This window comes from Narcine bancroftii, chromosome 10 (assembly GCF_036971445.1).
Source record: "Narcine bancroftii isolate sNarBan1 chromosome 10, sNarBan1.hap1, whole genome shotgun sequence".
Lineage (NCBI taxonomy): Eukaryota > Metazoa > Chordata > Chondrichthyes > Torpediniformes > Narcinidae > Narcine > Narcine bancroftii.
In genome coordinates this window covers 47,653,503-47,678,116 of record NC_091478.1, presented here as the reverse complement: position 1 = coordinate 47,678,116, position 24,614 = coordinate 47,653,503, and the positions used below count along the sequence as shown (strand labels likewise).

Here is a 24,614-nt window from a genome sequence, read left to right as displayed (position 1 = left end):
TCTTTTTCAAAAAAAGCATCCTTTCCACTTGCATTGATGCTTTCAGGGAACTATTTACCACATATTTTCCCCTCGCATTTGACTTTCTAAAATACCTCACCTCATACCTTTCCAGATTAAACTCTATGATTTCTCCATGCAGATTTCTACTGATATTCTGCTGCATCCATTTAAAATCAACAGAGGTCCCAGCACAGATTCTTGTGGAACACCACTGATCTTAAACCCCCAGTCAGAAAACCTCTCCTCTATCACTGAGCCAATTTGTACCCACTGTGGATTCCAACTGACTTGTTCCCTACTGACCCTAGAAGTGGAAGTAGTGGAGATACTTAAAATACTCAGGTGAACTAAGTTGAACTAACTCAGTTGAACTAATTGCATTGTACTCTACCTATAGCAACAGGTCAGAAGCATATTCTTCTCCTTGACCTCCTTTCTGCTGTTATTTACAGAAGAAATATGAAAGAAATGGGGAAAAAAGAAAAATGCAGAAATACTGATAATCTATAATTGTTGAATTGCACAAATGACAATGCCCTTAATCAAAAGAGTTTTACCAGAGCTAAGGAAAGAATGGAATGGGGGTGAATGACAGGATTAAGGCCAAGTACGTGTTTGCAGACTGAATGTAGACATTCTATAGACAGTTTCTCAATCTCAGCCTGCCAGGGCAGAGAACACATGGTGGACAGTAAACATCATCACTAAACTGAAATCAATGCAGGTAAATTGCTGCTTCATGCATAAAAACAGTGGATTCATGGGATTTAAAAAAAAACCTGAAATGTCTATTGACACCTCTATGAAGAAACAGAACAAAAAGTTTGTTTTGCATGCTATTCAGGTAAGTCAACTGCACATAGCACAGAATAAAAACATAATGTTACAATAAAAAAGTTCAGGGTTAAAGAGAATAAATACAAGCCATCATTTTATACTAATGGGATGTGCATTTAAAAGTTTGCTAACAGCAGGAAATAAACTGTCCCTGAACAGAATGTGTGCGCTTTCATACACATTCATCTTTTGCCTGAAAGGAGGTGGAAGAAGAGACTGAGATTGGAATGGGATGAGTCCTTTAACATGTCAGCCTTCCCAAGGCAGTGGGAGGTGAAGGTAGTGTAAAGTCCGGGTGGCAAAACCACGGCTCCTGGGCTAACTGCACCCTGTTGTTCTCATTAAGTGGCCCAAGATGAAGTTTAAAAGCAAAATGTACAATGTACAATGCACTTCTTAGTTTCAACACTAGATGTTACTGCCATTTTGAACAACTACTAGACGGACTTTAAAATGTTTATCTCAGTTTAAAAAAAAAACATTTACCTTAGTCGAGTAAACATGCCAGAACCAAAAAGACAGAAAATAGTAAGGGAGTGCCAAAAATTTCAGACACAGTGGAGAAAATGAATACTTTTTCACAGAAGTCAGTTGTGTTTCGAGATTCTAATGAGATACAAGGGGAATTATTTGGGGATAGTATTCATAAAGTATCTTTTTATGCGGATGATTTGTTGTTATATGTTTCAGACCCTGAGAAATCCATTCCTATGTTTTCTTTGTTGTCGCAATTTAGTTTTTTTTCCTGGTTATAAATGAAATCTTTCAAGAATAAATTACTTTCCCTGAATAACTAGGTTTAAAATTCCTAAAAAAATGAGATGTAAAGTTAAATTTTCTTCCTCTGATTCATCATGTGAGGCAATCCCTTTTTAGATGGTCCCCACTATCATTATCACTAGTAGGTCACATTAATACATCAAGATAATGATTTAACCTAAATTTTTGTATTCATTTCAAGCCATTCCAGTTTTTATCCTGAAATCATATTTTGATATTATTGATTCTAAAACATCTCCCTATATTTGGCAGAATAAAGGTGCTATGCTAAATAAAGCTCATTTACAGAAGTTGGGGGCTTGGCATTACCCAATCTTAGAATCTACTCTTGGGCAATTAATATTCAATACATTATATTCTGGATTTATTATTCTGATAAAGTTGAATGTCCATTATGGGTAAATCTGGAATTGAAATCAGTTGAGAAATTTTCAATAGTTTCCCTATGAGGTTGTATGAGCTGCAAAATGTCAGGTGGAATTTAATGCCGATGTGTTGATGTGATGCACTTTGAAAGGACAAACTAGGACTTGCATAGTAAATGGTAGGGCACTGCGGAGTGTGATAGAACTGAGAGATATGGGAACATAAGTGCATAATTCCTTGAAAGTGGTGTCACAAGTAGAATGGGCTTTAGAGAGTGCTTTTAGCACATTGGCCTTCATAAACTTCTGCCCTGAGAAACAGACTGTGAGTTTTCATGTCTTGACGATTTTATAAACCTCTACAAGGTCACCCCAGCCTCCTAAGATCCAGTCAATAAAGACCCAACTATTCAATCTCTCCCTATAACTCAAGCAATCCTGTCCCGGCAACATCCCGAAGTATCTCCTCTGCACTCCTTCCAATGTACATGTATTGACATCCTTCCTGTAGCTAAACAAGCAGAACTGCATATAGTATTGGGCAGTACATGGTCTCACCAACATCTTGCGCAACTGGGTCATGAGTTCCTGCCTAATGAAGGCAAATGTGCCAAATGCCTTCGTCACCATCATGCCAAACTGACTCTCCACTTTCATGGAGAGCTTATGACAATCTGGTTGTTTTCTTAGTCATTATTACTAAGACTTGTTTGCTTCTTTTGTCCTAAATTATGAATTGAATTAGATTTCGCAGCTGATGTGGTGGGATTTGAACTCAATTCCCTAGATTGTTGGTCCAGGTCTCTGGATTACTATTCTGATAACTGAACCGCTGCATTACGGCTGTACATGGGGGAGAAAAAATGAACAGGCAGTGCAAAAAGAGGTGGCGTGGTTAGTGTAGTGCTGTTACAACACCATTGACTGGGATTCTTACCAGTTCTCACTGATTAACAGAAGGCACAACAGCAATTCGATTGCCAATATGAAGGATACTAAGAGTCATTACAGTTATCGTTGATAGGAATGGATCATCTAACCACAGAGAAAGATTAAAGCACCCACATTCAGATTATTATCAAACTATTGTCCTGTGAAAAGAACAAAAAGTTCTTTCCCGAAGGTTTCTTCAAAAAGATTGTTGAAAGAATTTGGAAATTAACATGGCAGTATGCTGATGGTTCAGACTGATAGTTACAATTTTGCTGTTTAGAATGAGAAAACGATCCCTGAAACAACCTGAGGCAAAAATGTATTATTCACAACAGGGTTTTCTTATTTAATTGAGTCCTTATCTTTATTATATTGTGAAATCAACACCAACAATTTGTGCATCTGGACATAAACCTTTTGACATATATCAAACCATCAACATTTTAAAAGCCAACACACCTCTTTTTGGACAAAATCCATGATGTTCTTGAAATCCAGGTCATCATAATAATGTTCAATTCCTTGACGAATGTTTTTATTTATAAAGTCTAATGTCTAGAAAGAAAATACATCAGAACATCAAGTTAAAAATTTGAAGGATTTGATAATCAGTCAAAAATGAAGACTAAATATATAACTTAGTGATTCTGAGAATTCACATTGTATTAGAGATAAAACAATTACACATTGAGCTATGACATTATGCCCATAGTGAGATTTAGTTGCAGCAGGGACAGGTCTGGCAGCTCAATGTTTCAGTGTACTGTTATTTTTAGATAGAGGGAAGCGATGAATGAAAGAAGGGGTTGCTTTGCCAGTCAGGCGGTGCTCAGACAGGGCTCTTTGGGTTAGAGTTTGTCAAATGTGTTCAGGAAAGTTTGCTTTAATTAATATACAAAAGTCTCAATTAGAATGCAATCCTTTGATCAAATATAAATAAGTGTATGACAAATAATGTGAGTACAACACAACTTTATTAGCTTTGCAAAATAGGTGCTCTGCTACACAAGAAGACCTGTTGCAACCTACAGCTGGGACTTTCTGCAAGAAACCCATACACAGATGGGAACAAGCCTTTTTATATGGTTTAGCTTCCCATTTTACAGCCTGTTCGCAACTATTCACATGACCTGTGATCAGAGGTGCAGTGCTGCCTGAGCTCACCGGAACGCTGCTCTGGCACCTCAGGGGGCCATTCCAGGCACCTCACTGGGAGGCTTGTCACCGTTTTTGGTGAGCTCCAGCACCTAAAAAAATAGCACTGCACCCCCGGCTACAATCATTTGTACTTTGCAGACTTCAGCAAAAGGTCAAGCACAAGTTTTGAGAACAGCATGGCCTTGGTTCTCACATCTTGCAGCTGCACTATTAAAAGAAAATAATTTCTTTAACAGACTCTAGAATTTTCCCCAAAAGTATTCTTTTGAACTCTTTTCTTGCTGCTGAAATTGATAAAATGCAAATAAAGAAAATCTATACAATCTATGCCATAATCTAACAGGATCTCCTAGTAGAGAATGAAATGGGGCAGATGATGGAAGTGGATGCAAGGGAAACCTCCAATGATCATGCCATTAGTTTCAAGATAATTGTGGAAAGGAATAGGTCTGGCCCTCAGGTTGAAATTTTAAATTAGAGAAAGGTCAATTTTAATGGATCTGGCAAATGTGGATTGGGATAGATTATTTACTGGCAAAGTTGTGCTTAGTAAGTAGGAAGACTTCAAAAGTTATATTTAGAGAGTAGAGAGTTTGTATGTTCCTGTTGGAATTAAAGGCAAGACCAACAGGTATAAGGAACCTTAGTTTCAAGAGACATTGAGGCCCTGGTTAAGAAGAAGGAGGTGCAGCAGGTATAGGCAGCAAAGAGCAAATGAGGAGGGGCTAAAAGGGGCATGAGATCGCTCTAGCAGACAAGTTGTAGTAAAGTCCTAAGGGCATCTACAGATATATTAAGAGCAAAAGGATAGCAAGGGATAAAATTAGCCCTCTTGAAAATTAGAGGGGTCAGCTGCCTAAAAGAGATGGGGAGATCTTAAATGGTTTTATTTTGGCATCTGTATTTACTTAGGAGGCAGGTATCACAGGGACACTAGCAGAGGCGTGTAAAACATCCTCAGCCAGGGTGAGGTGCCAGAAGATTGGAGGATAACCGATATTGTTCCATGGTTTAATAAAGGCTCTAACAATCCAGGAAATTTAGGCTGGTGAGCCTGAGATCAGTAGTGGTTAAATTGTTGGAAAATATCCTAAGAGATCGGACATATTCTTGAGTAGACATAAATGATTAGGGATAATTGACATTGATTTGTGCTTGGTAGGCCATGTCAATCCAATCTTATAGTCTTTCAAGATTACCAGGAAGGTTATGAAGGAAAGGCAGTTGATGTTGCTCACCATCTTCCAATTTATATATTCATAAAATATTATGCTATCTATTTTTATATTTGGTGCTAATTTACCTTCATAATCCTTCTTCCCTTTCCTTGTTTCCCATTTAGTTGTCCTTTGTTGCCTTTTAAAATTTTCCCAATCTTTCAGTTTCCCACTACTCTTGGCTACTTTGTACATATGAGTTTTTAATTTTATACTTTCCTTTATTTCCTTAGTTAACCAAGGCTGACTGCCTTTCTCACTGCCCTTATTTTTAATGGGAATATATTTTTGTTGAGCACTGTGAAAAATTTCTTTGAAAGTCTTCCACTGTTCCTCAACTCATCCTGCTGTAGTCTCCCCTGTTCAAGCATAATACACTAGTTTTAGATCTAACTACTGCACCCTCCATCTGTATGAGAAATTCAATCATACTATGATCGCTTTTTCCAAGAGAGTCTCTAACTACTAGATCGTTAATTTTACCTATCTCATTGTACAACACTAGATCTAAAATAGCATTCTCCCTTTTTGGTTCCTTAACATGCTGCTCAAGAAAGCTATCAAGGATCCATTCTATGAAGTTATCCTCCAGACTCTCTCAACCAACTTGATTTTCCCAATCTACATGGAAGTTAAATTCCCCCACGACAACTGCCGTTCTGTTCTTACATGCCTCAGCTCTCTCTCAGTTAATTGCCTGTGTCACTGTGCTATTGTTATTTGGAGGGCGATAGACAATTCCCACCAGTGTTTTTTTTTCCCTTTACTATCTTTATCTCTAGCCAGATGGACTCAACATTCTGCTCCTTAGATCTTGTATCATCTCTCACTATCCTTGATTAAGAGCGCCACCCCACCACCTTTACCAGCCTGTCTATCTTTTCATACTATCTGATACCTTTGAAAATTTAATTTCCAATCATGCCCACCTTGCAACCATGTTTCTTTAAGGCCACTAAATCATATGCCTGGGTACTGATTTGTGCCTCAAGTTCACTAACCTTGTTTCTAATACTACGGGCATTCAGATAAAAGGCCCTTATGCTCATTGTTCTTTTAGAATGTCACAACCTCTGCATCCCCCTGCCCCAATAGCACGAGCAAACAGTCTCCCTAGGACATTGATCCCAACCCTGCCCAGATGTAGACCGTCCAGTTTGTACTGGTCCCAACTGCCCCAGAACTGGTTCCAATGCCTCAAGAAACTGAAACCCTCCCTCCTGAACCATTGTTCAAGCCACATATTCATTCTAACTATTCTGCTATTTCTACTCTACTAGCTTGTGGCTCAGGTAATTATCCTGAGATTATTAGTTTTGAGGTCCTACTCCTTAATTTATCTCCTAGCTCCATAAATTCAGCTTGTAGGATCTCATCCCGTTTGTTTCCTACATCATTGGTACCAATATGGACCACGACAGCTGGCTGTTCACCCTCCCTTTTCAGAATGTCCTGCAGCCACTCCGAGACATCCCTGACCCTTGCATCCAGGAGGCAAAACACCACCCAGGAGTCTCTTCTGTGACCACAGAAGATGGAGGTGATAGAAGAAAAGCACAGTATCATTGTGTTGTATGGGCGCAGAGCTGCACAGGCAAGACCTTCGCTGAGGATAGACCATTCACATCAGAGAAGGGGTGATCAGAAGGAACAAGAGTTAGAGCTGAGATCTGAGGCAGTTTGGGAAGAGAGGGCTGGAGTAAAATGATAAACTGCAGAAAGTGGGTAATGCAGTGTCGGCCATCATGAAAACCATCCTCCCCTCCATCGACTCGGTTGATAACTCCCACTATCTCAGGAGCACTGCTAAATTACTAAGACTATTCACATCCCTGTCACACTCTAACTTCTCCCATGCTGTTGGGCGACAGATTCCAAAGCTTGAGGACACAAACCTCCAATTCAAGGATAGTTTCTTTTAATGGTTTCATACGCTTGAATAGATCTCACACTGGGAAAAGATGATGCCCTTGCACTGTACTTTTCTTTATTCCCTGTCCTATGTTTTTGTACTTACTTCATATCCTTCACTATTTGACTACTGCTATACTACTCTCGCATTTATTTATTTGTTATTTTGCCCACTGTACTAGTGGGATTGCCTGGATAGCACACATAACAAAGCCTCTCACTGTGAATTTCAGTGCACATAATAAAAATCTCAATTCAAATGGAAAGGCTTTAAGAAAGGAAAGGAAGAGGAGTTGGAGGAGATGTGAAGGTGGGTTATGAGATGGTAGGGGGGGGGGGAATGGTTAGAAGGTGAGGCAGAATAGTTAGCAGGAGAGGAACAGGGGGATCCAAGTGGAATGCCAAGAGACTTGGCAAAGATGTGGATGTGGGAGAGAGCAGAGCCACACGTGGCATCCAGAGCATTGGTGGAGGAGTTGGAGGTGTCTGGGGATTTTGTGAGTAGGTGAATGAGTCCAAGACCACTTGTGTGTTCTGGGGCCTGATGATGAGGCAGGTGAGAGTGAACTGTGCCCAGTGAAACGTTGACTGATCATTTCTCTGCATGGTTTCCATCTGACCCACTGACTCCCACCAGCTTCTCTTTTTTCAATAACCTCATATTGCTCCAAGTTAAATTCCATTGGCCCACTTAAAAAAAAAATTTAGACATACAGCATTAGTAACAGGCCATTTCGGACCACAAGTCTGTGCTGCCCAATTTACACCCAATTAACCTACACCACTGGTACATTTCAAACAGTGGGAGGAAACTGGTGCTGCCAGGGAAAACTCATGCAGACATGTGGAGAACGAACAAACTCCTTGCAGACAGCGTGAGATTCAATCCCCAGTCCCGATCGCTGATGTTGTAAATGCTAACTGTGCTGCCCCAACTGGTCTAGATCCTGTTATACACTTTCCTCGCTGTCCACAATACTATCAGTTTTTGATGTCATCTGCGAACTTAGTAACCAGGTTAACTCTAAATCAATACTACCAGATAACAAACAACAGGGGATCCAGCACATGTCCCAGTCCCACATCACTAGCTTCCCATCTGAAAAGTAACAGCTCCACACCCAGCCCTTCCACCAACCCAATTTTGAATTCAGTCGGTGAAGGCCAATGTGTGTGTTTTTTTGGTGCAGGATCATTACAACTAATCAACAATGTGAAGCAATGCAGTAAATGCAGCACAACAGAGAATACAAAATCATTTAATTACTTTGAAGAGTGGACATGCTAATTTGCATAAAGATCAATTTATTAATTGCTTTCTTACCTGATTCCTGAAGACCAAAGCCACAATTCCACCCATCAATTCAAGCATCAACACAACTGCAAGTGTGTAGAGAAACTACATGAAAAAACAAGATTAAAAAAAAATTGCTGAACTTTATGTTTAGCTACTTTCTAAAAATTATGCAACAAGAAAGTCTGCAGATATTGGGTTGAATGCAATACGCCAATGTGCTGGAAAAACTCAGCAGGTCAGGCAGTATCCACCAGAAGTAAAGGGCAACCAATGATCAGGTCTGGATTTTAAAAAAAATTTCCTATTGGATGCTGCCTGACCTGCTGAGTTTCCCCAGCATATTTGTGTATTGCAGTAATTTTAGAAACATTGTAGGACCAGGCCATATAAGTCATGTTTTGATATGGTTTATGTAGGATAGATAGACATTACAAATGGCTTTAGCAATCATGAAATTTTTTTTTTTAAAAGTCAGGGTCAAGTCAGCACATATGGCAGTGGTGCTGCAGCTGTTGTAATGCCACATTGCTGCTGGTGTGGACCCAGGAATAATGGGGATTTAAATTGACTGTAGAACAGTGATAGTGGCAGTTTTTTTATACAAGGAAGACCCACTGAGCCCAGATTCAAGGTGACATTGCACACCTTCGGCAGCCCAGACCTTGAGGGCAGTGGTCTCCACACAGGCAATGAATCAACACAGATCCCAGAGCTGGAGAACGCCCTCCCGCTGAGAAGGAGAGACCTTCATAGAGGCAGAGGCTTCGGGGGAAGGCCACAGGATCCACGGACACTCATTGCTCTCTTTCACATCTTGATCATGTGCCTGGATGAGTAGCATCTCTTTTTGTGCCTTTCTGGTGCAATCAAAAGAAAAATATTTTTGTGAACACCTCAATAAATGGAATCTAGAACCTTCATTTACATCAGTGGATCTCAACCTTTTTCTTTCCACTCACATACCACTTTAACTATTCCCTATGCCATCGGTACTCTTTGATTAGTAAGGGGTTGCTTAAGGTGGTATGTGGATGGAAAGAAAAAGTTTGAAAACCACTGTTTTAATCGTCTCTCATTGACTCGTTATGTGCACGGTTTCAGAACTCCAAAGGAAATGGGCCAATGACAATTTTTCTCAAGCAAAATATTTCAGTAACAGTGGTTCTCAACCATTCCTTCCCACCCACATACTACCTTAACCAATTCTTTGCACTGATGGCATAGGGATTACTTAAAGATTTACTTAAAGGTTGAGAACCACTGATTTACATGATTATATTGCCTTATTGTTAACTTTTCACTTATAGTTAATAGTTGCTTATTAGGCTAAGTGTAGGGTGGCTACAATAGCCAAGATAGGAACCAAATTGTGAAATAGGCCAATAAAATTCTCATACTTTCACACCATTTACTTGTAAATTCCTGTCAAGCCTCATAAGAATTTTGTACGTCTCAATTAGTTTACTTGCCTTTCTTCTGAAAGGAACAGAGCATGAGCTCAAGCAGACAAAGAACTGCTGGAGGAACTCAGCAGGTCAGACAGCATCCATGGGTGGAAGTGGTCAGTCAACATTTCAGAACTGGATCCTTTATTTTTATCTTGACTGCTATCTGACCTGTTGAGTTCCTCCACAGCAGTTCTTTATCTGCTCAAGATGCCAGCAGCAGCAGTTTTTGGGTTTCTCTGGAGTATAAGCTCAGTCCTCTTAAACTCTCTTCATAAGGCCATTTCCATGAGCCATGGCTCTGGTGACTCCCTCAGTCCCTCCCCCATTCCCAACCCCACTATTCCCACAAATCAATGAAGAAAAAGCAGAAAAGGTTTGAAATGTAGGTTGGGCATGATCTAGAAATTGCACAAGGTATCTTTGCTACCGTGCTCACGTCCTCTTGCTTGAAGATTAGCATGGTTCCCACCTAGTTGCTGTACCAGAATATTAACTTTCAATTATTCACCTGCAAAAACATCCAGGCCTCTCTGAACCCCAATGTCTTTCAATCTCTCATTATTCAAAAAATATTTCACATTTTAATTTTTCCAACCAATATAACATCACATATTTCACCTGCCATAAACTCTTATATTCAATGTGTTTGTTTACCTTCTCTTGGAGCCTCTTTGCATTCTGCTCACAACTCACATTGCCACCCAGTTTTGTAGCTTTTGTAAGCCTGGATATATTACACCTGGTGTCTTGAGCTGAATCAGTGAAATAAGTTACAAGGAAGCCAGTACTCTTAGCACTGAACCTGCAAGAATCATTTGTCACAACGCCCACCCCAAAATGATCCATTTATTCCTATTTCTATCCATTAAACAATCTACACTCACTGTATTTTTCTCATCCCACGTACTCTGATTATTTTGTTTAATCTCTTGTTCAGCACCTAATCAAAAGTCTTATGAAAGTTATATGATCACCCAGACTTGCTTCCACAGTCATGTGTCCTTCCTAGCTACACGAGACCCCTTCATAAACACTATGTTACAAACTCAAAATCGCAGATTTTGCCAAACTTAAATTCATGCTACCCAATCATATTATTACTTTTAATTTCATTGTCAGGATTTACTTCAGAATACATTCCAGCATTTTACCAACTGAGATGGCCATAATTCGAAGGAGAAGAATTCGTCCATTTGGCCCATCAAGTCTGCTCTACTGTTCAAATTATGGCTAATATTTTTCCTCCCCACCCCATTCTCATGCCTTCTCCCCATAACCTTTAAAACCCTCACTAATCAAGAACCCACCAACCTCTGCTTTAAATATATCCAATGACTTGGTCTCCATTTTTGTCCAGGGCAACGTATTCACCACCTTCTGGCTGAAGACATTTTTCTGTTCTGAATGGACATCCTTTTACTTTGAGGCTGTGCCCTTTCCTAATACTGCAATCATCTTCTCCACATCCACTATAGCCTTTCAATATTCAGCATCTTACCGCTGCCAGGTTAACTCATCTATAGTTTGTGATTTCCTCAAAGAATGATGTTCCATTTTCTATCTTCCAATCTATGGAACCTGTTTTAGAAATCATGAAATTCTGATAACCCATATTGGCATTGCTTTCAAAATCTTGGGATGCAGGCGCAGCAGGTTCGTTGGCTTTCAATCCCATTAATCACTTTAAAATTATTCTTTTATTTATAAAACAAATCTTTCAGCTTCTTGTTCATTCTATTCCTGCTGTGTTTCCCTATATCTGAGAGATTTTCCACGTCTTCCTTTGTGAACATTGGCATTAGTGCTCTGATTAAGGATCTACCAATTGATCCATCTTCCTCTTTCCCCCCACCCCCACCCCCACAAGAGCTGCCTGGCCTGCAGAGCATTCCATCATTTTCTGATTTTATTTCAGATTTCCAGTATCTCAGTCACTGCTTAAGCACAAAATAATTCTCTGCTATTTGTTACTCTCCAATTTAATTTCTTCTGGCTCAGACTTTAAGGTAAGCAGAAATTTATTTCTGTCCATTTTTATGGTTCCAGATGACATCATATCCTACTCTTCATTTTTTTTATCCTCTATTGCTGAAATCTGAATTTGTCCCAATCTTCAAGCTTGCTAATTTATAGACACCATTGTTTGTGTTTTTGTTTATTTAATACTGTCTTAACTCTTATTGTTAAGAAATGGAGTCCTTAAAAGCAATGTTACATTAGGTAAATAGTAAATAGTGGGGAGGTCATGAAGCATATAAGGATAACCGAGGAGGTAGTGATTGCTGTGTTGAAAAAGATAAAGGTGGATAAATCTCCGGGACCGGACAAAATATTCCCAAGGACTCTCAGGGAGGCTTGTGGACAGATAGTGGGGCCATTAACAGAGATATTTAGGATGTCACTGGCCATGGGGGTAGTGCCAAAGGATTGGAGGGTTGCGCATGTGGTTCCGCTGTTTAAGAAAGGGTCCAAATGTAAACCTGGGAATTATAGCCCCGTGAGTCTGACGTCTGTGGTGGGCAAGTTGATGGAAAGTGTTCTGAGGGATGATATTTACAAATATTTGGAGGTACAGGGATTGATAAGGAGTAATCAGCATGGTTTTGTCAGGGGTAGATCATGCTTGACAAACCTGATTGAGTTTTTCGAGGGGGATTACAAAAAAGGTTGATGAAGGGAAAGCTGTGGATGTTGTCTATTTAGACTTTAGTAAAGCTTTTGACAAAGTTCCCCACAGGAGGTTAGGAAAAAAGGTGGAGGCATTAGGTATAAATAACGAGGTAGTGAAATGGATTCAGCAATGGTTGGATGGGAGGTGTCAGAGAGTAGTGGTAGAAAATTGTTTGTCCAATTGGAGGCCGGTGACTAGTGGAGTTCCTCAGGGATCGGTCCTGGGTCCACTATTGTTTGTTATATATATTAACGATCTAGAAGTAGGGGTGGAGAATTGGATAAGCAAGTTTGCGGATGAATTGGATGTTGTGGACAGAGAGGAAGATTACCGTAGATTAAAAGGTGATTTAGGAAGGCTGGAGGTGTGGGCTGAGAAATGGCTAATGGAATTTAATACAGGTAAGTGTTAGGTGTTATATTTTGGAAAGGCAAATCTAAACAGGTCATATGCATTAAATGGTAGGCTATTGAGATGTGCAGAGCAACAAAGGGATTTAGGAGTGATGGTAAATAGTACCCTCAAGGATGATACTCAGGTAGATGGTGTGGTGAAGAAGGCATTTGGAATGTTGGCCTTCATAAATCGGAGTATTGAATTCAAGAGTAGCGAGGTTATGATGAAATTGTGCAAGGCATTGGTGAGGCCAAATTTGGAGTACTGTGTACAGTTTTGGTCACCAAATTATAGGAAAGATATAAACAAAATAGAGAGAGTGCAGAGAAGGTTCACGAGAATGTTGACAGTATTTCAAGGTTTGAGTTACAGGGAAAGGTTGTGCAGACTAGGGCTTTTTTCTCTGGAGCGTTGAAGATTGAGGGGGGACTTGATAGAGGTGTTTAAGATTTTAAAAGGGACAGACAGAGTAAATGTGGATAGGCTTTTTCAATTAAGAATGGGGGAGATTCAAACTAGAGGACATGGTTTAAGATTGAAGGGGGAAAATTATAAGGGGAACATGAGGGGAAATTTCTTTACGCAAAGGGTGGTAGGGATGTGGAATGAGCTTCCGGAAGACGTGGTTGAGGCGGGATCATTGGTTACATTTAAGCATAGACTGGATAGTTACATGGAGAGGAGAGGACTGGAGGGGTATGGACCGGGTGCTGGTCAGTGGGACTAGGAGGGTGGGGATTTGTTACGGCATGGACTAGTAGGACCGAACTGGCCTGTTCTGTAAGTGGTTATATGGTTATAGGTTAAGAGGGAGAGCAAATAATAAGTCTAGAACCTCAAAATTTTGTTACTAGAAAAGTCCTGATCTTCTGATGATCAATTCCTCTTTTCCCAATTCTCCCAACATATGCCCAGGACAACTGCAATCTAAATTGGAAGATTTTGGGATGATATCAGGTTGTAAAGTCAATTGGGACAAGAGCAAAGTTATGCCACTTACGGGTGGGAATTATGAGCAAATTAAGAGAAATTCTCAATTTAAGTAGCTGTTCAACGGGATTAAATATTTAATAATGACATCCTGTTTTGTGGAAACTGCCAAAATGTTTGGCCTGGAAGTCAGCCTGAAGAAAACGGAGGTCCTCCATCAGCCAGCTCCCCACCATGACTACATCTCTATCAGGCACACAAAACTCAAAACGGTCAACTAGTTTACCTATCTCGACTGCACCATTTCATCAGATGCAAGGATCGACAACGAGATAGACAACAGACTCGCCAAGGCAAATAGCGCCTTTGGAAGACTACACAAAATAGTCTGGAAAAACAACCAACTGAAAAACCTCACAAAGATAAGCATATACAGAGCCGTTGTCATACCCACACTTCTGTTCGGCTCCGAATCATGGGTCCTCTACCAGCATCACCTACGGCTCCTAGAACGCTTCCACCAGTGTTGTCTCCGCTCCATCCTCAACATTCATTGGAGCGACTTCATCCCTAACATCGAAGTACTTGAGATTGCAGAGGCCGACAGCATCGAGTCCACGCTGCTGAAGATCCAGCTGCGCTGGGTGGGTCACGTCTCCAGAATGGAGGACCATCGCCTTCCCAAGATCGTGTTATATGGCGAGCTCTCCACTGGCCACCGTGACAGAGGTGCACCAAAGAAGAGGTACAAGGACTGCCTAAAGAAATCTCTTAGTGCCTGCCACATTGACCACCGCCAGTGGGCTGATATCGCCTCAAACCATGCATCTTGGCGCCTCACAGTTCGGCGGGCAGCAACCTCCTTTGAAGAAGACCGCAGAGCCCACCTCACTGACAAAAGACAAAGGAGGAAAAACCCAACACCCAACCCCAACCAACCAATTTTCCCCTGCAACCGCTGCAACTGTGTCTGCCTGCCCCACATCGGACTTGTCAGCCACAATTGAGCCTGCAGCTGACGTGGACATTTACCCCCTCCATAAATCTTCGACCGCGAAGCCAAGCCAAAGAAAGAGATAACAACTTGCAGAATTTATATTAGTTGATTATCTTCATTTGCTTCAGAAAATTAAGGATGATCTTAATAACTGGGTGACCCTCCCAATAACTTTGTTTGGAAGAGTCAACTGTATTAAAATGAATATGGGGCCTAGAGTACAATATTTTTTTTCCAAAGTTTGCCTGTTCTTGTACCTCAGAGATTCTTTCAGAACCTTAATATATGCACCAGGAAGTTTCTGTGGAAAGGTAAGCCTTCCAGAGTCTCTATAGATTAATTAACTTGGAATTATGAATTGGGAGGATTAATGCTCCCGGATTTTTAAAAAAAAATTTTGGGCTACCCAATTGAAGTTTATCACCTCCTTCTTTGAGGGAAGAGACAAGTTTTCCTGGGTAAGATTGGAGTTGCAAAAGGCTGGTGAGAGGATAGAAGAAAACCTTATATATAAATGGAATTCAAATTATTATCTGGCCCTAAAGATGCCCCTCCCCTATTAAAGCATATAATTACAATATCGAATAAAATTAATGGTCAAATTGGGGATAAGGGGGGGGGTCTTTCATCTAAAACACCCCTGGCTCAAAATATGCTAATTCCATTAACGATTGATAATAAAATCCTGGACACAGTCCCAGAGAGGTGTCAAGTATATTGAGGATTGTTATGAACAGGGACAATTTATGACATTTGAGCAAATTAGGAATAAATATGGATTTTGAATACATATTTTATCTGCTATCTTCAGTTAAGATCTTATTTAAGGGACAAATTAGGTCCAACAGTAACCTGACAGCAATGTAGCAAAATAGAGTCTCTGGTTCGAAAGGGGAACACAAAAAAAATTATTTCAAAAATGCACAATTGCATTCCCCTGGCGAAGATCACCTATATCTCAGAAAGAGATACAATGTACTTTCAAGAATATGGAATTCATACCCAAGGTACATCGAGGTAAATCTTTAATGATTTAATCCTTCTGTCTCCACTTAGCACCGAGGACCCTAGATAAGTCAGGTTATTTGTCCCTTGACGGGAGTGGGGTTTTTCCTCTTATTTTGTTATTCTTGCTTTCTATTATCTTTTTCTCCTTTTGGTTCAACATGGACATTTCTTTCTTTATAATAATTGAATCACACGGCCAGCTCCAAGTGCCTTTTCAAAAACTTTGAAGAGTCCCCAAGAGACTTCACTAATGGATTGTTGTTTTGAAAACCAACAGGTGAAAGAACTCGGAGGAGTAGGTTTGGAGCCGCAGGCTGTCTGAGTACAGTTTGCTGTTCTAAAAGGGTCATGTGATTTTGGCAAGCAGAGAGAGTAAAACAGCTTTTTCTCTGAGAGAGAGAGAGAGAGAGAGAGAGAGAGAGAATTGAGTTCAACAGTGCTAGAGTTCAGCCACAGCAGTTGGGACTGGAACTTGACAAGCTGGTAAGCTTGTGGAAAAACCCCATTTTGAAGACAGGTTCTGAGTTCTTAGTTCAGCCTGGTCAAAGCCCTTGTGGTCCATACAAGAGGAGAGGACTGGCTGCCTAACAAAAAAGGAACTCTGTGGTGATCTGAAAGAAAGAGGTTATCATCTGGAAAATCCTGATGAGGCAAGTTTCTTCAGCAAGACACTGACGTGGCTGATTAAAAGGAATCAGTTTGTGTCCCGCGAACAACAAATCTCTCTTTGAAAACCGACAAGAACTTCCTGAGCAGTAACCATTTACCTTTCAAGAACCAAAGCCTGGTGAAATTCATGAATGCTAAATTCGGTGCTCAGTATAAGAATTGCCTGATCCCAGTGAACTTGGAGGAGTGAGATTGGACTGTGAATTATAGAACTTTTCTGAACTTACATGCACATTACATACACATGTGCTTAGAATTAGAAGGGGGTTGTTAGGTTAAGTAAGTTAATAGTAATGTTAGAGTTTGATCCTGTTTTCATGTTTAAAGATAATTATAAGCAACTTTTGTTTAAGTAACCATTTGTCTTGCTGAGTATATATTGCTGCTGGGTTTTGGGGTCCTTTGGGCTCATAACATTCCCAATGAACATGGGCAATAGAATATTAAATTCATGATATGACAAAGGTATAAGATATATTAAGGACTATTACACAGAAGGAACTCTCATGTCCTTTGAACAATTCAAACACAAATACAGAGTGGCCAATGGGACACTTTTTCCCAGCTTAGATCGTTCTTAAGAGAAAGATGGGGACCAATGTTGACCCCACCTGAAATTAATGAAACTGAATGAATGGTTTGGATGGGGAATACACCCAAATTTATAACAACTGTACTCGATATACTTAAAATATATGTAAGCTTTGATGGTTAATGGATCTGTATGTATGGAAAGGGGGGAGGGACTGTTTTGTTTTTGTGAGAAAAAGTTTAATATATTGTATATTTAAAATGTTAATTTTTTGGAAAAAAATTTTAAAAAAATGAAACTAATGCAGCACAAATGTTGAAGTTTTCATCATGTTAAAGATCAGTGAGAGAGAAGTGATTCAGGAACAAGTGATTATCAATTGTTAAAAGTCCAAAATAAAATAGATTACTGATAAAGAATTTCAATAAAAATATATTGAATTTTTACTTGATAACACAACCTTTTCTTGACAACTTAAAAATATCAGCAAATATATTTCAAGAAATTTGACAAAAATGTTTCAATCAATTTTTTTGAAAAATATCAAAAATATCAAAAATGATTTCCGGCAAAACCTTGTTTTGCAGTCTAAACAAATAATGTTTTCTTATTAACATACAACAAAAGATAAGGATACCAGTATCACATGAAACATTTGAGCTTGGTAATTACTGGTACTGGAGTGTAGCAGGTGTTTATGTTCACGACCTCAGCAGCCACGGATTCGATTTCAGATCATTATTACAGAACGTTGCCTGGATCAAAATGTTTAGGAGCAAGTATCCAAAGTAACCAGGACTAAAGAAACTGCACTGAAAATTTAACAATAAATAAGGTTCATTCCACCTTGAAGGTTACTGGTGAAAACTTTGAAATTACAGAGGTAAACTCCCAATGCAAAAAAAAGTCATAAACAGAAAATATCTTACCACTCTAAGAAGACACAAGTTATCCCGCAGAGATGCTAGAACACCAATGAAAGAAACCACAAACATCAGAATTCCGAGGACAATCAAGATTATAGCAGGAGCTAGAAAGGCACCTTGCAGTGTTTTGTATTTCTGTCTTTCAACCTCTGCATATATCCCAATACAGAGGATTAATCCTCCTATTATCTGAAAAACAGAACAAATTAACATTTTAGAAGTAAATTAGGATTAAAAAAATCAATGTTAAGTTCTGTTGTTATTGCAATAAATCTCTACAAAGATCAATCACGCCCAAACATGAACAACCCTCTCCTGTTCTCAGTGAGGGTGCAAATCTACTGGGAAACCTGCTATTTTGCTCACAAGCTTGCCCAACAATGTGTCCTCCTCCTTCAAAAAGCATGGTTTCCCCTCTTCTGTCATCAACTCGCCCTCACCCGCATCTCCTCCATTTCGGGCACATCTGCCCCAGCTCCCTCTGGCCCCAAAAGCAACAGGTACAAAATACCCTTTGTTCTCACCTACTACCCACATCCAACATATCATCCTCCCCATTTTCCATCATCTACAACATAATCCCACCCCAGGCACATCCCCTCCACCTTCTGTAGGGGCTGCTCCCTCAGTGACTCCCTTGTTCATTCATCCCTTCCCACTAATCGTCCCTTGATATATACCCCTGTGACAGCAGGAAGTGCTACACTTGCAACCACACCTCCTTCCTCATCATTCAGGGCCCCAAGAGTTCTTCCAAGTTGTGGCCTCCTCTACAACAGAGATAACAGACACTGAGTGAGAGATTGCCTCATTGAGCACTTTCACATGGCAACAGTCGGGATTTCCCAGTGGCAACCCATTTCAATTCTGCGCTGCACTCCAATGCTGATACGTCTGTCCATGATCTCGTGCACTGCCAACCTGAGACCACTAGCAAATGAGAGGAACAACATCACATATTCCATCTGGGTACCCTCCAATCTGATGGCATTAACTGACTTTTCTGGTTTCTTTTAGGCTACCACCACCCCCCCAACCATCTCTCCCTTTCCCTGTCTTCTTTCTTCCAGCTGTCTCTCTCTTTCCCTATCCCTCTGTCTCCCTTCCTCCAGCTCTGCATTCACATTGCCACCCCTCCCATGATCAAGACCTGTGCTCCTCCCTCTGCAACCCCCCTTCTCCCCCCCCCCACCTTTTTATAGCACCTGTCTGCTGTTTGCTCATACCTTGACAAAGGACTCAGGCCAAAAATGTTGGTTATATCCTTGCCTCCTATGGACACTGCAGGACCTGCTGAGATTTTCCAGCACTTTTGTGTACCAACTATAATCACAGCATCTATAAATTTTCTTGTTTCACGTCAATTTGTTAATACCTCAATATTCCTGCTCATGAATCGTTTAATTACAGAAACAGGCCTTCCAGTTGACTGCATCAATGCCAATTATTCAGCACCCATTTTTATACTAATTTTATCCAGACCCATTTTTTTCCCCCATTCATATTCATCCTTCTTTTGAAACCTGCATCTTTCAGTTTTATTCTTGATGTTATCTAGAAGCGGAGTTTATGTAGGTTCTTGTTATGTCACCCATGAATCAGGAGGTGGAGCATTTCAAACAAAAAGACCCATCGCATAAGGGTTAATTAATCTGAGGCATCATTACAAAACCACACTATCAGATAAGAACAATGTAATATGTTTGGAGATTATAGTCTGGGAAAAAATGTATAACCACTTGCATTCTGACTTTTGAAAACAAAATATTTAAGCTGAATTTAAAGGGGAAAAGACAGAGAAGCCGGATGAAGCGAGCAGGTCAAGCCACATTTAAGCAAAGAAATGGTCAGCCAACACTCACCCCAATCGGATTTCATTGTAACCATCTATCCACCTGCACTTGTTTTCACTTTTCTCTTAAACCTTCCCCACATTCCCTCAGTGACCTCTTCCCTGTCTGGCCCTCCATTTTTCACACCTACACCTGCTCAGTATTTTCTCATCTGGTGGTCTCTCCCCAGCACCTTATGCTCTCTCACTCTCTCCCCTTCCCACTTTCATTTCGGATAAAGGGTCCTGACCAGAAACAATGACTGACCATTTCTCTCCACGATACGGAGTCCCTCAAGCTTCTCTTGTGCTTCACATTTCTTGTGCTTCTCAGACTAAAAAATAGGCTGCAAACAGATGCAGGACAAAAAAGGCTGTAAACAGATGCAGGAAAAAAAAGGCTGCAAACAGATGCAGGAAAAAAAAAGGCTGCAAACAGATGCAGGAAAAAAAAAGGCTGCAAACAGATGCAGGGGAAAAAAGGCTGCAAACAGATGCAGGGGAAAAAAGGCTGCAAACAGATGCAGGGAAAAAATAGGCTGCAAACAGATGCAGGGAAAAAATAGGCTGCAAACAGATGCAGGAAAAAAATAGGCTGCAAACAGATGCAGGGAAAAAAATAGGCTGCAAACAGATGCAGGGAAAAAAATAGGAAGGGCAATCCTCAATGTTCCTTTGGCTTGTAGAAGTTATGGAAAATGGAAAACATTCCAAAGCTTATCGAGATCTGAGTGGCATGAAAACTCAGGAGAGCAAAGATAAGAAATAAACACAAAAAAATTCTGAAGAATGCAGTACCCATGGAAGCTGTGCTGCAGTAGTTCACAGGGAGGGGGCATGAGGGAGGGAGGACAATAGCACAAAAGGAATTAAATGCAATAATGGGATATTAGATACTTATATGACAGAAATTTAAGGTTAAAAATACAGAATAGGTTGGAAGGTTTTGAAGGATCGAGGTTGGGGAAGTTGGCCAAGAGATCACAATTGTAATCAGGGATTAAAGAACAAGAATGAGCTTCAATAGCACGTTGGGGCATGGTAAGGGTGCAGATAGCAATGCAAGAGAAATGGAATGAGTCAGTGATTGAGGGGATATGGGGTCTGAAACTTTACTAATATGGAACAGACAGTTCTCCCCACATCGAGCACTGACATCACCCTTCACCACCAAAGCAGTATATATACTGGATATATATACTTGGATATATTATCAGCTGAAGAACTCCATTTGTCAGCAGGATGCACTGGTCAGTATATCTTATGGTGGGAAAAATAAGCTGGAGGAGTAAACTCTGGATGGAAGTGACAAAAATGGGGTTGTCCAATTCCTTGAAAGGAAGTGAAGGTACCGCTTAAGTCATATTTGAGGAAAAGCTGGAATTAGTCTGTAAAGATAGCACAAGAGACAGAAGTGCTGGAGAAACACAGCTGTGTTTCTTTATATTGGTATTACTAACAAAACGTGTGGAATATCTAGGTATGATTGACTCTCTGGGGCAATATAAATATGACCAACAGAGAATGCAAGCAAAATGGGGGGGCAAAGCATGAGGAATAGAAGGATGTCACTGACAATTTGTTTTGACAAAGATGCAATCAGGACCCACAATGAATTTCCCAAAAGTGATCTTCAATAAAAATTCTGGTACACTTGCAAGCCAACTTTACAGCAAAACATTGTAAACATTGCAAGCAATTACAAAAATACACTTAACAATGAATCTGTAGGTATCTTGTTTACTCTGATGACAAGAAAAAAGGTGAAAGTAAAAGTTGGCACTGAATTATACATGAATGCAATTATCAATTGAGCCACACTGCTTGGAAAAAATTCCAACACATTTGAATTTTGGGCATCATGTCTGCTATAGACATGTGGGTCAAATGGCCTGTCCCTATCTTCCATAATACAAAAAAAGCTAGAAAATACTCAAGAAGGAAATCAGGAGGCAAAAAGAAAACACGAGGTTGCTCTGGCAGATAATATAAAGGTAAAACCAAAGGGTTTCTCTAAATATATATTAAAAGGATAGTAAGGTACAAAATTGGTCCCTAAGAGGATCAGAGTGGAGCCTCACGCAATGGGGGAGATCTTAAATGGTGTTTTTGCATCGGTATTTACTCAGGAAACTGGCATAGTACACAAGAAAGGAAGGGAAACAAACAGAGAGATCATGGAATAGATGGAGATTAGGGAGGAGGAGGTGCTTGCTGCTTTACAGTGAATAAAGGTAGATAAATCACCTGGGCCGGATATGATATTCCCTCGGACCTTGAGGGAGACTAGCGTAGATATATTCAAAATGTTCCTAGCCACGGGTGAAGTGCCAGAGGATTGGAGGATAGGTCATGGTGTCACATTGTTAAAAAAAAAAATCAGGTAATTATAGGCTGGTGAGCCTGGCATCAGTGGTGGGTAAATTGTTGGAGAATGTTCTGAGAGACAGGATATATAGGTATTTAGAACATATGTGCTGATTAAGGATGGTCAGCATGGCTTTGTGTGTGGTAGGTCGAGTTTTTCAAGGCGGCTACCAGGAAGGTAGATGTTGTCTACGTGGACTTTAGTAAAGCCTTTGACAAGGTCCCACATGGGAGGTTAGTTCAGAAGGTTCAGACACTGGGTATTCAAGGAGAGATTGTAAACTAGATTCAAAATTAGCTATGTGGGAGAAGACAGGGTGGTAGTGGATGGTTGCTTCTCAGATTGGAGGCCTGTGACTAGTGGTGTGCCTCAGGGATCTGTGTTGGGACCATTATTGTTTGTTGTATATATCAATGATCTGGATGATAATGTGGTGAATTGAATCAGCAAGTTGGCTGATGACACAAAGACACGAGGTGTTGTGGACAGCAAGGAAGATTTTCAGAGCTTGCAGAGGGATCTGGACCAGCTAAGAGAATGGGCCAAAAAAATGGCAGCTGGAGCTTAATGCAGTGAGGTGATGCATTTTGGAAGTCAAACCAAGGTAGGAGATATGCAATTAATGACAGGCCACTCAGGAGTGCAGAGGAGTGGAGAGATCTGGGAATATAAATACATTATTCCCTGTAGGTGGCATCACATGTGGACAGGGTTGTAAATAGAGCTTTTGGTATCTTAGCCTTTATAAATCAAAGTATTGAGTACAGGAGTTGGGATGTTATGGTAAAGTTGTTTAACACATTGGTGAGGCCAAATTTGGAATATTGTGTGCAATTCTGGGCACCTAACTACAGGAAAGATATCAATAAGATCGAAAGAGTACCGACAAAGTTTAATAGAATATTGCTGGGTCTTCAGGAGTCAAGTTACAGGGAAAGATTAAACAGGTTAGGACTTTATTCCTTGGAGCAAAGAATGAGGGGAGATTTGATCGAGGTTTACAAAATTTTGAGAGGTATAGATAGAGTGGATGCGAATAGGCTTTTTCCACAGATTGTTGGAGATCAATTCGAAAGGTCAGTTTTAAGCTGAAGGGGAAAGGTTTAGGGGTAACATTAGGGGGAAGTTCTTCACACAGACAACCTGGAAATTGGAAACAAACCTTAAAATACAACAGTGGTATACAGAAATAAACAAGTGTATTCCATTAGAAAAAATTACATACAATCTGAAAGACAAGTGTACATTATTTGAACAAATTTGGGAACCATACATAAAATGTCAGAGAATACCGACCACAAACCTCCATCTCATAAAACAATATAATTATGAGCACAATAAGATTTAAATATGTGAAAGTAGACGATACAACTTTTTCTTTTTTTGGTTATTTCTTTGTTTTAAGTGTTTTATCATTTATCGATTTTTGATGAGGGTGGGGAAAGGGAGAGAGGAAGTGGGGAAAAGAAAAAAATGTCACTATGTATATATTGTTGATGATCATTTGTGGATGTTATTGATATAACTTATAGGGCAAAAATAAAAAAAATTAAAAGAGTGGTGGGAGTGTGGAATGAGCTGTCATCTGATGTGGTGAATACGGGCAGAATCGTGTGTTTTAAGAATAAATTGGATAGGCACATATATGGGAGAGACTTGGATGGTTATGGAATGGGAGCAGGTCTGTGGGACTAGGAAGATGATGATTGGCATAGACTAGAGGGGCCGAATGGCCTGTTTTCTGACTTGTAGCATTCTGTGGTTCTATGCTCTGTATAGAAAAGCATGTTTTATGCTCCATGTTCAATATGAAATTTATGGGATGCTCCAAGCTACTTAGAGAAGTAGAAATATGATTGTAGAATAATTCATGTGCAGGGCTACTATCTCTTGTTAGATGTTGTAATTTAAGCTAATTTGAAAGTGCTTCCTTCAAAGACTCTGTGAAGTTGGAACATTATTCAAACAAGGACTGGAATTGAAATCAAACTAATTTTACAGTCACAGGATTTGAACAGACATACGTAGAATAATACAGCACAGGATCAGGCCCTTCTGCTCACTCTTGTGCCAAGTCAAACTAAAACTGTGCTGCTTGTACCTGGCAGATATCCCTCCATCCCCATTCACATTTCTATCCAGAAGCCTCTTAAATGCTTTTATTGTATCCGCTTCCATTCCAGGTGCCTTCTCCTCTAGCTAAAATATTGGTCCCACTCATCACCTCAGGAAGGATTTCTGATTGTCCATCCTATAAATTCCTCTCATGATTTTCTACATCTCTTCAGTCCTCTACACTCCAGAGAAAAACAATCCATGTTTGTCCAGTCTCTCTCC

The 24,614-nt window shown here is 40.1% G+C and overlaps 1 protein-coding gene across 2 annotated transcripts in view; it reads right to left on the bottom strand.

Moving 5' to 3' along the window:
* The window catches only part of tspan15 (tetraspanin 15), a 132,990-nt gene that overhangs the window by 54,004 nt on the left and 54,372 nt on the right, over window positions 1-24,614 (bottom strand). For both annotated transcript variants that reach the window (XR_011345615.1, XM_069900865.1), the window contains exons 2-4: window positions 18,082-18,267; window positions 8,529-8,603; window positions 3,378-3,473 (exon numbers count right to left, since the gene is read on the bottom strand). Coding sequence is in view for 1 of the 2 variants with exons in the window: in XM_069900865.1 (XP_069756966.1) it covers window positions 3,378-3,473; window positions 8,529-8,603; window positions 18,082-18,267 (357 nt within the window). In the remaining variant the exon portion in view is untranslated. The remainder of the gene's footprint in view (window positions 1-3,377; window positions 3,474-8,528; window positions 8,604-18,081; window positions 18,268-24,614) is intronic.